Genomic DNA, 14,656 nt, shown 5'->3' on the forward strand with positions numbered 1-14,656 from the left:
GGGGGAACATGCAGTTGCTGAAGGTTATTAGGGTAGAACGTAACCAGTTTTGGAAAGACTGATAGCCCTTGGGAAACATGCCATTTCTTATGGGGAGCAGGGATGAGGGAACATTTTATCTTTGGATGACTCTTAAATGAAACAGTCCATCAATTTTCTGCATCCTAGTGGGCCACTGATTCCCTTAGGCGCAACACTTTGCGGCTTTGTATTCAGTCCTCCTCATTCAATAGCATTATTTTCCTTCTATTGTTGTTTACCCTTCTTCTTGTATATGAGATTATATCTGTATTTGTTGACTGCATGTTTGTAGCTCTGTGTTTTGGTATATATTCTCTAAACTTGTACACAAATTTTGTATTTTTCTGTAAATCATGTATTTGGAATAATTATAAAATGTTGATAGTTTTAGTACCTCTATCTTACGCCTTTATCATAGGACACCCTTACAAATTCAAAATTTGAGTTTACTAATTTGCTTTACAGTAAGCTTGCCACACTTCCTGGCAACTGTAGTGGTAATAAAGTATCACTGTTCAGTGTTGCTACCTTATGGTGGGTTTTTGCCTACTTAAAATCCTTTATGTATAAAATAACAAGTAAGTGCCACAGGTTTGAAAATTTATTATTTGTCTTGGTGACTGATAGATTATTAAAAGGTGCTAGATTTAAACAGATTACAATGATGTGTGGAGTTGAAGTCCTAATTATACAAAAATGCCTTTTAAAGCTACTCAGTGATGACAAATACTTTTATATTTTTTCCTCAAGTCACTTTTTAAAAATGGAATATTTTTAACGAATATACCAAGTGGACAATTTTTATCAATAGAATAATGGGATCACATTTCGCAGATTATTTGTACATATTGATGGAATAATCTTTTGATACACTGATGTATTTAAAAGAATTAGTATGTTGATCCACATAATGGCTTATTTTTTTAATATACTGAACTATTTAAAGAGCAACTTGACACAGAGTGACCAATTGAAAACATGAGGATATTTGGTAATATATGTTAATGTAGGATTTTTTTTTAATCTTGCTTGGAGACCATCATTTCTTTCCTGATGTGAGAGGATAGTAGTCTTCTCCAATTAAAGAATTTTCCATACTGGAAATGAGCAGTCAATTACTAAAATTATTTTTGAATAGCTAATTTGCATATCCTTAATTGTATTCATTCCTTTTTGAAAGGCTGAAGTTGATATTTATAATGTTTTGATTGATTAGTAATGCATTTGTAATGTTAATATGATTACGAGCTAGGTGCTGTTGTAAATGGAGTCCTGAGTAGCTCTTCTGAATAAATGTTTTTAATAAATAAATCAGTTTTTATTTCATTGGTGAAGGAAGATCTTAAATTTTTTACCTATTAGTATCCTCAGTACATGAAATATCACCTCTTTTACATGGTGTAAAAGGTGGGAGTTTAAGTCTAGATCAAATAACTTTATTGGTGGTGACTGTTATACAAATGCCTATAAATAATTACTGTAATATAACAAGAATCTGACAAAAAGATGCGCAGCTAAGAGGACTTCTAGACTCTTCATGTTACTGGTTTCTCAAATAATGACAGCAGTAGAAAATACTTTTACTAATTTGGGCTGGGTAGGGGACTACAGTCCACTTTTGCATATAAATTTGGTCAAAATTATCCACTCATCTGTAATCTCCACATCTGATTAGTGAGTTTAAAACCTGGCTCCCCCTTACAGCTTTTCCATTGACTAAGGCCATGTCTATACTAGGAAAGTACTCCGATTTTACAGAAGTCAATTTTTGGGAACAGATTGTATAAAGTCGAGTGCATGCGTCCATACGAAGCACATTAATTCGGCGGCGGTGTGCGTCCACGGTATCGTGGCAAGCGTCGACGTTCCGAGTGGTGCAGTGTGGGTAGCTATCCCACAGTTCCCGCAGTCCCTGCTGCCCATTGGAATTCTGGGCTTAGCTCCCAATGCCTGTTGGGGCCAAAAATTTGTCACTGGTGGTTATGGGTAAATATTGTCAGTCAACCCTCCCTCCCTCCATGAAAGCAACAGCAGAAAATCATTTCATGCCCTTTTCTTTGGATTGCCTGAGCAGATGCCATAGCACGGCAAGCACGGAGCCCGTTCAGCTCACCGCAGCAGTTATGACCATTGTAAACACCTCGCGCATTATCGTGCAGTTTATGCAGAACCAGCACCTGAAAAACCAGGCGAGGAGGTGACGGCAGCGCGGTGATGAGGTCATGAACACAGATTCTTCTAAAACCGCGATCCCCGGCAATTTGGAGATCATGGTGTTATTGGGGCAGGCTCCTGCTGTGGAACGCTGATTCTGGGCCCGGGAAACAAGCACAGAGTGGTGGGACCGCATAGTGTTGCAGGTTTGGGATGATTCCCAGTAGCTCCGAAACTTTCGCATGCGTAAGGTTACTTCCATGGAACTTCGTGACTTGCTTTCCCCTGCCCTGAAGTGCAAGAATACCAAGATGAGAGCAGCCCTCACAGTTCACAAGCAAGTGGCAATAGCCCTGTGGAAGTCTGCAACGCCAGACAGCTACCAGTCAGTCGGTGATCAATTTGGAGTGGGCAAATCTACTGTGGGGGTTACTGTGATGCAAGTAGCCAGCGCAATCGTTGAGCTGCTGCTATCAAAGGTAGTGACTCTGGGAAATGTCAGACTAGATGGCTTTGCTGCAATGGGATTCCCTAACTGCGGTGGGGCTATAGATGGAATGCATATCCCTATCTTGGGACCGGACCACCAGGGCAGCCAGTACATAAACTGCAAGGGGTACTTTTCAGTGGTGCTACAAGCACTGGTGGATCACAAGGGATGTTTCACCAGCATCAACGTGGGATGGTCGGGAAAGGTTCATGACGCTTGCATCTTCAGGAACTCTGGTCTGTTTGAGCAGCTGCAGGAAGGGATTTACTTCCCAGACCAGAAAATAACTGTTGCGTATGTTGAAATGCCTATAGTTATCCTTGGGGACCCAGCCTACCCCTTAATGCCCTGGCTCATGAAGCCGTACACAGGCACCCTGGACAGTAGTAAGGAGCTGTTCAACTATAGGCTGAGCAAGTGCAGAATGGTTGTAGAGTGTGCATTTGGATGTTTAAAGGGTTGCTGGCGAAGTTTACTGACTCGCTCAGACCTCAGCGAAACCAATATTGCCATTGTTATTGCTGCTTGCTGTGTGCTCCACAATCTCTGTGAGAGTAAGGGGGAGACGTTTATGGCGGGGTGGGAGGTTGAGGCAAATGGCCTGGCCACTGGATACGCGTAGCCAGACACCAGGGCTGTTAGAAGAGCACAGCAGGAAGCGCTGCGCATCAGAGAAGCTTTGAAAACCAGTGTCATGATTGGCCAGGGTACTGTGTGACACTTCTGTTTGTTTCTCCTTGATGAAAACCTGCCCCCTCGGTAGCCTCTAAATTCCCTGTAAGCCCTCCCTCCTTTGATCACAGCTTGCTTGCAAAGGAAATAGTCACTATCGTTTAAAAAACATGTATTCTTTATTAGTTGATTATAAAAATAGGGAGATAACTCACAAGGTAGCCCTGATGACGGGTGGGAGGAGGGTAGGAGGGAAGGAAAAGGCCACTTCAAAACTTGTTGAATGACAGCCTTCTGTTGCTTGGGCTGTCCACTGGGGTGGAGTGGTTGGGTGCCTGGAGCCCCCCGGCGTTCTTGGGCATCTGGGTGAGGAGGCTGTGGAACTTGGGGAGGAGGGAGGACAGTTAAACAGGGGCTGCCATGGCAGTCTGTGATCCTCTGCCATTCGTGAACCTCCACCAGACGCCGGAGCATGTCCGTTTGATCCCGCAGTAGCCTCAGTGTTGCCTCATGCCTCCTCTGATCTTCCTGCCGCCACCTCTCCTCACGTTCATTGGCCACTGTCCTGTACTCTGCTGTTGTGTCCCTCCACACATTCTGCTGAGCTCTGTCAGTGCCGGACGACTGCATGAGCTCAGAGAACATTTCATTGCTCGTGCATTTTTTTTCGCCGCCTTATCTGAGATAGCCTTTGGGACGGAGGAGGGAGGCTTGAAATGTTTGCAGCTGCTGGAGGAAATAAAAGGGAGTGAAGTATTTTAAGAGATACATTTTACAGAACAATGGCTATACTCTTTCATGGTGAACAACACTATTCACCTTACATAGCACATGTGATTTTTGGTACCAGGTCACATTTTGAATCGTATATTGAGTGCCTGCGGCTTTGGTGTGAGAGATCACACATGCAGTGCCGGGCAACAGAATTCAGCTTGCAGGCGGCCATGGTAAGCCATAGTCTTTCAGCTTCTGCAACCACAGTAACCCTAATTCGAAACAGCTATGTCGATTTCAGCACTAATCCCCTCGTTGGGGAGGAGTACAGAAATTGGTTTTAAGAGCCCTTTATGTCGAAAAAATGGCTTCGTTGTGTGGACGGGTGCAGGGTTAATTCGATTTAACGCTGCTAAATCCGACACAAACTCGTAGTGTAGACCAGGCCTAACTGTGTGACTGTATCTGGGAAGAGGCCATTTTAAAGACATCCAGGGCCTGGCTTGTAGATAACTTCAACAATCAAGATTAGTATCTTTAAATGATTTGATAATTGTTGGGTAGCCAGTGAGGTGAATGGAGCATGGGAGTGATGTGTTTTGTCACCCTGTGTTGGTCAGCGGGTGACGTATTGCATGTTATACATGTGGAATTTCTTCACTACCTGTGGTTTTATTTCTCAGTACATTGCAATAATATACTATTATGATTACAGCTAATGTTTCATTTAATTTGTCTCTCACTTTACGGAAGTGTAAACTGGGGATGATAATGCTTTACTCACCTCCTGTAAAATGCTTCAAAATCTACAGATGAAAAGTGCTATACCATTACATAGTAGTAGTATTATAAAAATCTATGGTAATATGTGTGCTGTTGTATTGAAATATATTATACTATTGTCATGCACCAGGGAATGAAACCACAGAGAAACTCCACCTGATGCAACACAGAACAGTGTGTCTGTTGATCATCACATCACACTCATGCTCCATTCACTTCACTATTTACCTATCAAATACCAAAATGAGTTTCAAATCCTGGTGTTGATCTTCAAAGCTTTCAGTGAGTTGGACCTGTGCTGTCTTGCTCTCCTTCTCCCTCAGTAACAGCTGCAATCCTCAGGAATGAAGGAAAGTTATCATGGGAAAGGTGAGACTTGTAAGAGCTGAAGACGAAGCCTTCTGGGAAGTTTCAGAGTAACAGCCGTGTTAGTCTGTATTCGCAAAAAGAAAAGGAGTACTTGTGGCACCTTAGAGACTAACCAATTTATTTGAGTATGAGCTTTCGTGAGCTACAGCTCACTTCAAATTGGTTAGTCTCTAAGGTGCCACAAGTACTCCTTTTCCTTCTGGGAAGCTAATTCACAACCGTGAATTTTCTTGAACTTGGATGATACAGTCTTTACAACATTCATGAAAAAATGTGACACATTTTTGTCAGAGCTTTCCCATGACATTAATGTTAATAGTTATTTAACAAACAAGAAAAGCAACCATACTCTTGGTCTTGATGTGCATGTTTCGCTTTAGTTCCCCCATTTGGATTTATCTATTTGGTAAGTGCACAGATACTATGATGGTGAGTTTCCTTGTACTTTACTATGATTTACATTGCAAAAAAAGTCATCTGTTACTAGAATAATATTTTCTAATAAGTTTAGGTTAAATACAAAACAAATTGTGTAGTAAGAATATATGCGTAGTTATGGAAAGAAAACAGTCTTTGTCTAAAAAAGAAAGCAAGTTTTCTTCATAATTATTCAGGGGTTTTTGTGTGTTGCTGGAATACGTATTGGTAAACATGAACTGACACATTTCTAGCAACCAAATTATAAATGAGTGGGAGACCTAAAAATGTCAGTTTCTTCCTTAGAAGCACTTCAGCTTTTTCTCCTCTTATTCCCTCCTTTATTTTGTGTCTCATTCCTTTATCTTGTATACTTCTTTATTCCCTTAGGCAAATGAGTGTCTTTAAACGTTTGTCTCTTTGCTTCAATATTTTACTTATCTCTGTGTATCTTTTTGACACAAATCTTCAAGGTATATCTATGTACACGCGCACACACATGCACTATATATGTATTAATTATAAAAATTAAAAAATAACCCCAACCTTAATGCTTGGTTTTTGGAATGATCTAGAAAGTGATTTGTGCCCTTTTCAAATTTATTCATAGACTAAATGAATCTCTTAATAAATCCTAAGTATTAATGGAAAAATTCGTATACCCTAAACTGCAGAAACCATTTCAGATGATATTCAGTGGATAACATGTCAGTTTAAAGCATAGGATGAAATAATTGCCTCAATGAAATACACTGATTATGAAGTTGTTAATACTGTTGCAGTCTCATCCTCTACCCTTGATGCCAGTGGATACTCTGAGAATGGATCAAAAGACACATGTGCCTTAAATTTAATCCCCAAAAGTTCTCTGATGTAAATGACACTGGGATTTTAAAACTGGAAAAACAAAAGAGGTTATTCAATGATATTTTGTATTCTTGAACATGCTGTCTTATAAATACCTTATGTTATTGTAAGAACACAATATTCATCTATTGTCCTTTTTTATTTACCAGAAGATAAACCGAAAACAATAAAAAGTCATGTATACCTCATTTATATGTACTTGTGTTGTACTCTGGGATCCTTTTTTTTTTTTTTTTTTTCAGTGTTTAATTTTGGCCAACTGGATTTTTTCCCCTAATTTTAGTCTCTGAAAGTTAGCCTAGAAGAGCATGGAAGCAGTGCTTCAGTTGAGAGTTATTTTTTATGGCTGAAATAGGGATTTCTCTAAGTGGAGGTTTGTAATGAAAATCCTAAGAGAAATTTTCCGCTACACTAAGGTGCTAGCTAATGATGACACCACATTGTGGTCCTGATTCAGAAAAGCATCTCTTTTCAGGTCGCCGCTTAAGTCCCATTGAAGTCAGTTTATTTAAGCACATGTTTAAGTAGTTTCCTGAATCTGTGCCTCTATCATCTGTCATTTTCAAATCTGTTCGATTCTTTTATCCTACCATCAAGGCAATATTTGTACTGGAAATCAGTGTCAGCCATATTTTAAGTATAAACTGTAATATCTTTTGTTTTACAGCTGATTGCTGTGTACGATGAACAAGAATTGCACAATAAGATTGACAGCACCAGTGGCAGTTTGACAGACACACACAGCCCAGACCCTTTTGAGATGGAGGTGGCTGCCCAGCTGGCTGCCTTTCAGCCAATTGGTGGTGAGATTGAGGTGACTCCTACTGCACTGAAATTGGGTATGTGCGCATTATCTTCCAATTTTTAAAATGATTACTGATCATCATCTAGGAGGGGATATGTGCCATAGCCTCTCTACATTGCTGGTGTCTTGCCTCTTTATTTTCATCCTTCCTGTTGGTGTGTGTGTGTGTTGCATGTCTGCACTGGTGATAATGCTGTGGTGAGGCCACACAGAATCTTTCAGAAACAGGTGACTCCCATTTCGGTGAGCCCTCAAAGCAGCAGCACTGCCTGACAGGTATCCAGAAATTAATGACAGTAAGGGATGTTTTCTTGTTTTCTACTAGAGATCACTAGTAACATTCTGAATAGAGAGGTCTCCTTAATAAACCAAGTATGAAGCTTAGAACACAAAACGTAAGAAGTAAGGCTACTACCCTGCCTTACTTTACCCTAATGTGACTATGTATTGTAGGGGTCTCAGAACAGTGTGTGATTAAAATTCCTGAGCACAAGTGGGTGGGTTAAGGATGGAATTTAAGTCTTGGATCTGAAATGTTTGTGCCTTTGTTGGTTTAAAGTTAGACCACTTATGACTTTTGAAATTGCATGTTTTGCATTCTGTTTGCTTTGGTTTAATTTCGCTTTTAAAAAAGGAAAAGACTGATAAATAAACATTCCACCAACATTTTAGTGAAAAGAAAGTTAATGCTGTGAACAGAACTCTTAGAGTTCTAGTTTGTGCCTGTCAGGGAAAGCATTCAATTTTACTGAAGTCAATGAAACCTTCCAGACTAAGGTTTACGTTATAATAGGTCATTTAGAGTGTTTGTAATTTCAACCTGCAGGATTTCTTCCGGCCTGTTGTCTTGGGAAATGATGTGTTCTTGCTATAACTTCCATATATTTAAGAATGTTATGAACTGTATTCTTGATATGTATGGAAAGGATTCATCTGTCTGAAGGACCTCTAATTGAATGAGTTAATATTCTATGTTACACACACAAGATCTAGCATGAAATGTAAAAGATATCTTAACATGTTTTGAAAAATAAATGCGATTTAGATAATCACCCTGATGCATATTTTAATGGACTAGTAAACATGCCTCATCTTAGCTCAATATTGTATTCACATCTTGGGAGAAGGACGGAATTATATTTCATATTTTAGCCTTATGCAAACTTATGTAAAACAACTAAATTGAATTTTTGTTCATAATGGCAATGCCAGTAGACCTTTAATTTTAGCAGTGCTGGAGGTCACCACTATGTCATTTACCAGACAGTTTCATTTTCATAACGGAAATGATGCTAGGATGTTCTGGAGTATTAAGGAGAATGAAGATAGTGTAAAAAGATCATCCAATTATGGTCCCAGTTAATTTCCAATCTATACACATGTTTCTCTGGAAATAAAAGTGAATATCTCCTCTAAAAATGGAATATGTAAAAATGAGGATGTTGGGATTCCATGTTTGTCTCAATGATTGCATTTCAAATTGGTTTCATTTAAATGAAGGGTTTTCTAACTGTCTACTCTAAAAACTCAATATGAGTTCTGAAAGTCCACCCATTTTCTTTCTGGCTATTGTATCTCATTAATGACAAAAATTCTGCAAAGCTAATTTTGCCCTTATTATCATCTCTGCTAGTCTATTGTTTTCTGTCCTCCGTTACACTAGATCCAAATCCAAAGACAAATTGAATTAAAAATGCAAACAAAACATAGTTATCGATACTATTGATGTATGAGCCAGGTTAGAATATGGTGCATCCTCTTGATTCTGCATTGGCTACCAGCAGCAAAAAGTAGTAAAGTGTTTTCACTGAAGAAAGATATGACTCTGAATATACATAGTGAGCAAATTCCTGGAGTAAGTCACTTTTCAGGGTAGGAGTGTACTTTAAGCATGTGCCAGAGTTCTCAGACTTTGAAAGAGTCTCTGAATGTACAAAAGATCTCTGAATTTACTTAAATAGGGGTTATATCTATGTGGTTCAAATGGACAAAATATATAGTTATTGTGTGCTTTAAAAATTCATTGAAGAATCTATACTTTAGAAGTCTGGGTCCACCATATTGTCCATATGATGGATGTGTTTTTAATGATGTCCCCAGAAGAATACCTAGCATATGGGGCTGAATAAACAGAAGATACTAAATTATTTCTTTTACAAACATAAGGGAATCCATATAAAATTTAAGAAACTATATCGTAAGTGTTGGCTGATCAGTCTTTATTTATACTAGATATGTTACAAGATATCTCTTTTGTTATTTTTCCTCTTTATCTTAGAATTATTTATTTCATATCCTTTGTGGTTGATGCATTCCAGATATTAACCAGTCCTACTAATACTACGATTTTAGTTTTCCCGTTACCAAGTTAGTTATTCTTGGTTTTCTGTTAGCAAGTCACTTGAACTTTTGAAAATGATCCAATATTTATTTCAAAAACAACCCTATATTTAACTTTAAAGCTAAAAGTACCTCAACCCCTATATTCTTTCCATATGTGCCTTAACAAAAAAATTTAAAATAGTATTTGGACCTTGGTTTTTATCTAATTGTTTTCATAATATTTAAGCACTTATCTCTTTTCAGCAGTTTACAGATAATTATATAACTTGATTATTGTCAAATTTAATAACTTTTTCTGTTAAATCAAAATTATTGCATAGAGAAACACATGGAAGTATTTGCATGCACTGTTATAAAAAGCTAAACCTCTCTTCTGGTGTTGCCTTTAAGAAAATGAAGGGGAATGTGATGCCTTTAATTAGGCCACAGTGTCTAAGTATCTGACATGCCCAAAATATGAGGTTAACTATTGGCATCTGATCCTAGACAAACATACTTGCACCACACGCACAGCAGAACTGAAGCAGGGTATCTGGTATTGCTGCTGACAGTGTCTGAATTCAGACTACAAAGCAAGTAAGTTTGTAATGGTTTCTTATTGCTAGAAGGGCTTTGCTGAAGTCTTTGGAATTCAGGACTGAAATTTACTGAGGGAACTGGAGTCATTTGCTTCAGTTAGATCCGTAAGTCATAATTTGGTCCTGGGCTTTAATCTTATTGGTTTCTTTTTAGGCCTGATTACCAAACAATTAACACTGAGGACGAGGCCTTTTTCTTAGTCTAATGTCTTATCCATGCAATAGAGGAATGATCTAGTAATTAGCTATGGCAACTTTGTACTTTTCTTTCATTCAGGTACAGATACATATATATCTATATCTGTATATAGATGTATGAAGATCTGACATACTTTCATGTGACCAATTTCCTTGTTTCTTCAAGAAGAGTAGCAATGTTATTTCCATTCTGTTGGGCGGGGATAGGACTGTAACAGGAAAATTGTGGTGGGACTGAATTCATTCTCCCTGTTTCTTGCCTCTCTTTGTTTTGTGAAATGGAAAGCACTCCAGTATACTGCAGGGCGCTTGCCCCTTCAATTCATAACTCAAATATACTTCATAAGAATATCAGGACTGCTGAGAATCACTGGCGACACTGAGTTGCCCTAAAACAAAACCTGCCTTTTAAAACTCATATTGAAAATATTAATTGCAAAGGTAATGTCAAAAGTTAAGTAAATTTAAATCAGACTTTCAGAAATAAGTTTCATACCCATTTTCCAGTTGTTATTCAGGAGGTGGGAGTGGGAGAGTGAAGAATTTTATCTCCTCCTCTTCCTCCTCCCTCCCCCCACAAACCCACTTCCTGACCCCTCTTCAGGGACCGCTGTCATGAGGAAATTCTCCATCAGGAGGTGGACCCTTCCCTCTAGTGAGGGCTATAGAGCAGAGGTCCCCAAACTGTTGGGCACAGAGGAACATTTTGAGGGAGGGAAGTTGTTGCCCAGTCCAGCCCCACCTGGGGGTGAGGAAGATGCGCCATCCAGCTCCACTCCTGGACCTGACCCCAGCTGTCCACCCTGCCCTTCATCCCAGGTGTGGCCCCAGCCTCAGCCTCCCTTACTCCTGTCCATGTCTCCCGGCTCCAGCTGAGGGGGGGTGGCGGACAGGAGTAAAGGGGGGGTGTGACCCCAAAACATTTGGGGACTACTGCTCTAGAGCAAGTGCAACCTCAGCATCAAGGGAAAAGGGTTTTTTCTCCCCATATTTCATAGTTTCAAAGAGAAGAGGAGGATGGAGACCCATTCTTCATCTACACCAGTTGAATCTTTATTTGCAAATCTAAATTTCACTTGCTAACATGGGCATCAATAATTTCTTCCCTGGAGAAGGACAGATGGTTCGTGACTCTTGACATGAAAGATACTTACTTTCATGTGCATATTCATCCATCCTGCAGAATGTTCATCAGATTCATAGTGGGACAAGACCACTACTAGTATACTTCTAGTGTACTTCTTGTTCAAGCTGGCAACAGCACCTGGGGTCTTCTAGAAGGTTCTCTCCATGACGGTGGCCCAGATGAGACAAAAAGGCTAGACTGTCTTCCTATAACTTGGATGATTGTCTCCCAATGGGCAGATCCAACCAAGAAGTTCAGTCAGCAACATTATCCTTTATCCATCTTCCGGCATCATTGGGAATCTGTGTAAACAGAAAAAAAAAAAAAGCCTCCTTTGACCCTCATTTCCCACAAATACTGTAGACTGTATAGAAGCAGCCCTAGACTCAACCTCAGCAAAAGTCTACCTCCCCATGAACAGATTCCAGGCCATGAGCAGCCTAATAAAACAAGTAATCCTCTGACCTCCAACCACAGTCAAGATCTACTTCTCCCATTTTAGGTCACGTGTCCTCGTGTACCTGCATAACACTGTTCAGCAGGCTTCACCTCCATTGCTTACAGGCCTGGCTCTAGTCTGTTTACTCTAGAGGTAGAGACAACATGAATACCAAGGTAACAACTCCTGCCAAGGTCATGGCTTCTCTTGTATGGTGGATGAACCCAGAACAAGTGCGTGCAGGAGTCCCTTTCTTTCCACCCACACCTGACACAACCATAATCAGAGGTGTATCCCTTGTAGTCTGGGGAGCACACATGGGTAGTCATGCTGTGCAAGACACACGTTCTCTTGTCAATCTCCTAGAGTTAAGGGCAGTCTGCATAGTCTGCAATGCATTCCTCCCACTTAGAGTCCTGTCGCATCCAGATAATGTCAGACAACATGGCAACCGTCTTCTATATAAACAAACATGGTGGGGCAAAATTTCTTCCTCTCTCTCTATATAGAGGCAGTCAATTTATGGAACTGGTGCATCAGAAACCACAACACACTTTTGGAAGCATAGCTACCAGGTATTCAGAGCTCTCTAGCAGACAGTCTCAGCAGTCACTTCCCCACAGGCCAGTGGGAGATGCACAAATCCACTGTAAACAAAAATCAGCCCCTCCCTCCCTCCCCTCCCCACACACAGTGGGAAACACCACCTGGGACCTTTTCAATTCCCAGATGAACAAGAAGTTCAGCTTATACTGCCCACAGAGCAGCACTTGGTTGGGGCTGCAGGGGCAATGCCCTTCTGTTACCCTGGACAGAGCACTTGAGATACACCTTTTCTCCAATGACACTGCTACCACAGATCCTGAAAATTATTCATCACAACAAAGCTTAGGCCATTCTCATTGCACCAGCTGGCCCAGACAGTTTTGGTTTTCTCACGTTTTATGAATGTCAACCTGTTCTCCAATCAAAATTCGTCCCTTCCTGTATCTATTAATTTCAGAGATTGACAAGATCAAGCATCTCAACCCAGACCCTCACCACCTCACAGTCTAGTATTTGGAGGGGCATGAGACCTAGAACATTGAGTCAGACACCATTCAATCTATTTTCAATCAAAGCAGAGAATACTCCGCTGGAAAATGCTGTCTCATTAAATGGAGGCATTTGTCTATCTGGACGCAATAGAACCAGTTATCCCCAGAAACAGTGGGTACTGCTACCACAGATCCTGAAAATTATTCATCACAACAAAGCTTAGGCCATTCTCATTGCACCAGCTGGCCCAGACAGTTTTGGTTTTCTCACGTTTTATGAATGTCAACCTGTTCTCCAATCAAAATTCGTCCCTTCCTGTATCTATTAATTTCAGAGATTGACAAGATCAAGCATCTCAACCCAGACCCTCACCACCTCACAGTCTAGTATTTGGAGGGGCATGAGACCTAGAACATTGAGTCAGACACCATTCAATCTATTTTCAATCAAAGCAGAGAATACTCCGCTGGAAAATGCTGTCTCATTAAATGGAGGCATTTGTCTATCTGGACGCAATAGAACCAGTTATCCCCAGAAACAGTGGGTACTCCTGCTATTTTAGATTACTTCGTCAACCTCAAGGTATCAGGGCTTTCCATTTGCTTCCTGTATGCCTATCTAGCCGCAATCAGTGCCTTCCATCCTCTGGTTGAAGACTATTTTATTTTTAAATACCCCACAACAGTCACATTCCTGAAAGGTCGTCTTTGGACCTTTCCACCATGATGAAATGAACATTGCAATTGGACCTCATTCTTGTACTCTATTTACCAGCCCATGCTTTGAACCACTGGCCAATTTCCCACCTATCCATGAAGGTTGCCTTCCTAGTTGCCATCATGTCAGCCAGAAAGGTGAGCAAATTGGGAGCATTCATGGTTGCCTTCCATATACCATATTTCATAAGAAGGTTATGCTATTTCATTCATTGAATGCAGAATGTCTTTAACAAAATAATACTGGTAAAACCCTGGACAAATTCAACAGGTTTAACAAATTTATTCCACTAAAATTAGTACCATTTTCATTTTGAAAGGGCACTTCATTTCCTGTAGAAACTATTTTTCTCTTCAAAACTAAGAAAAAAATATTGATGCAGAACTACAAAATGTCTGTGAAGCTCCCCCCCCCACACTTTTCCCAGAGATGAACATTTTCTCACAGATCTTTACTAAAGACTGCTGAAAGTTTGTAAAGCACTCTCAAAATGCTTGTCTAAAGAAGTCCTTTTAAAATGAAGTTACTACCATATAACAGCTCTATGTAGCCAGGTGCAGGAGAAGCACAATTTGAAAAATCTCATACAAAGGCAACAAAGATTTAAAAGAAAAAAAGATTGTTTGAAACCTGTGACATTATTATTTCATACTTCAGCCAAGTTTTTTTTTTTTTTTTTTTTTTGCCGGTCAGTCACAGGGGAAAAAATGTGTTGATTGGTTCTGAAGCTAGAATATATTTATAATAAATGTATGCACTTGTGCACAATATGTCTCCAACTTTTAGACGAAATGACACATTTTTCAGTAGTGTGGGTGTCAGTTACAGGGCGAGCTGTGCTTTGACCCCTTTTAGTCCCCCTCGAGTGCATCCATCGGGTAACAGGCTTAGCTTCTTTAACCTCTCTCAAAGGGTAAAACCCCAT

The 14,656-nt window shown here is 40.0% G+C and overlaps 1 protein-coding gene across 5 annotated transcripts in view; it reads left to right on the plus strand.

Moving 5' to 3' along the window:
* The window catches only part of PARD3B (par-3 family cell polarity regulator beta), a 607,862-nt gene that overhangs the window by 206,798 nt on the left and 386,408 nt on the right, over positions 1 to 14,656 (plus strand). For all 5 annotated transcript variants that reach the window (XM_084642619.1, XM_084642620.1, XM_084642618.1 and 2 more), the window contains exon 3: positions 7,155 to 7,326. In XM_084642619.1, coding sequence (XP_084498745.1) covers positions 7,155 to 7,326 — 172 coding nt within the window. The remainder of the gene's footprint in view (positions 1 to 7,154; positions 7,327 to 14,656) is intronic.

This window comes from Lepidochelys olivacea (genome assembly GCF_965140295.1).
Source record: "Lepidochelys olivacea isolate rLepOli2 genome assembly, chromosome: 11".
Classification (NCBI taxonomy): domain Eukaryota; kingdom Metazoa; phylum Chordata; order Testudines; family Cheloniidae; genus Lepidochelys; species Lepidochelys olivacea.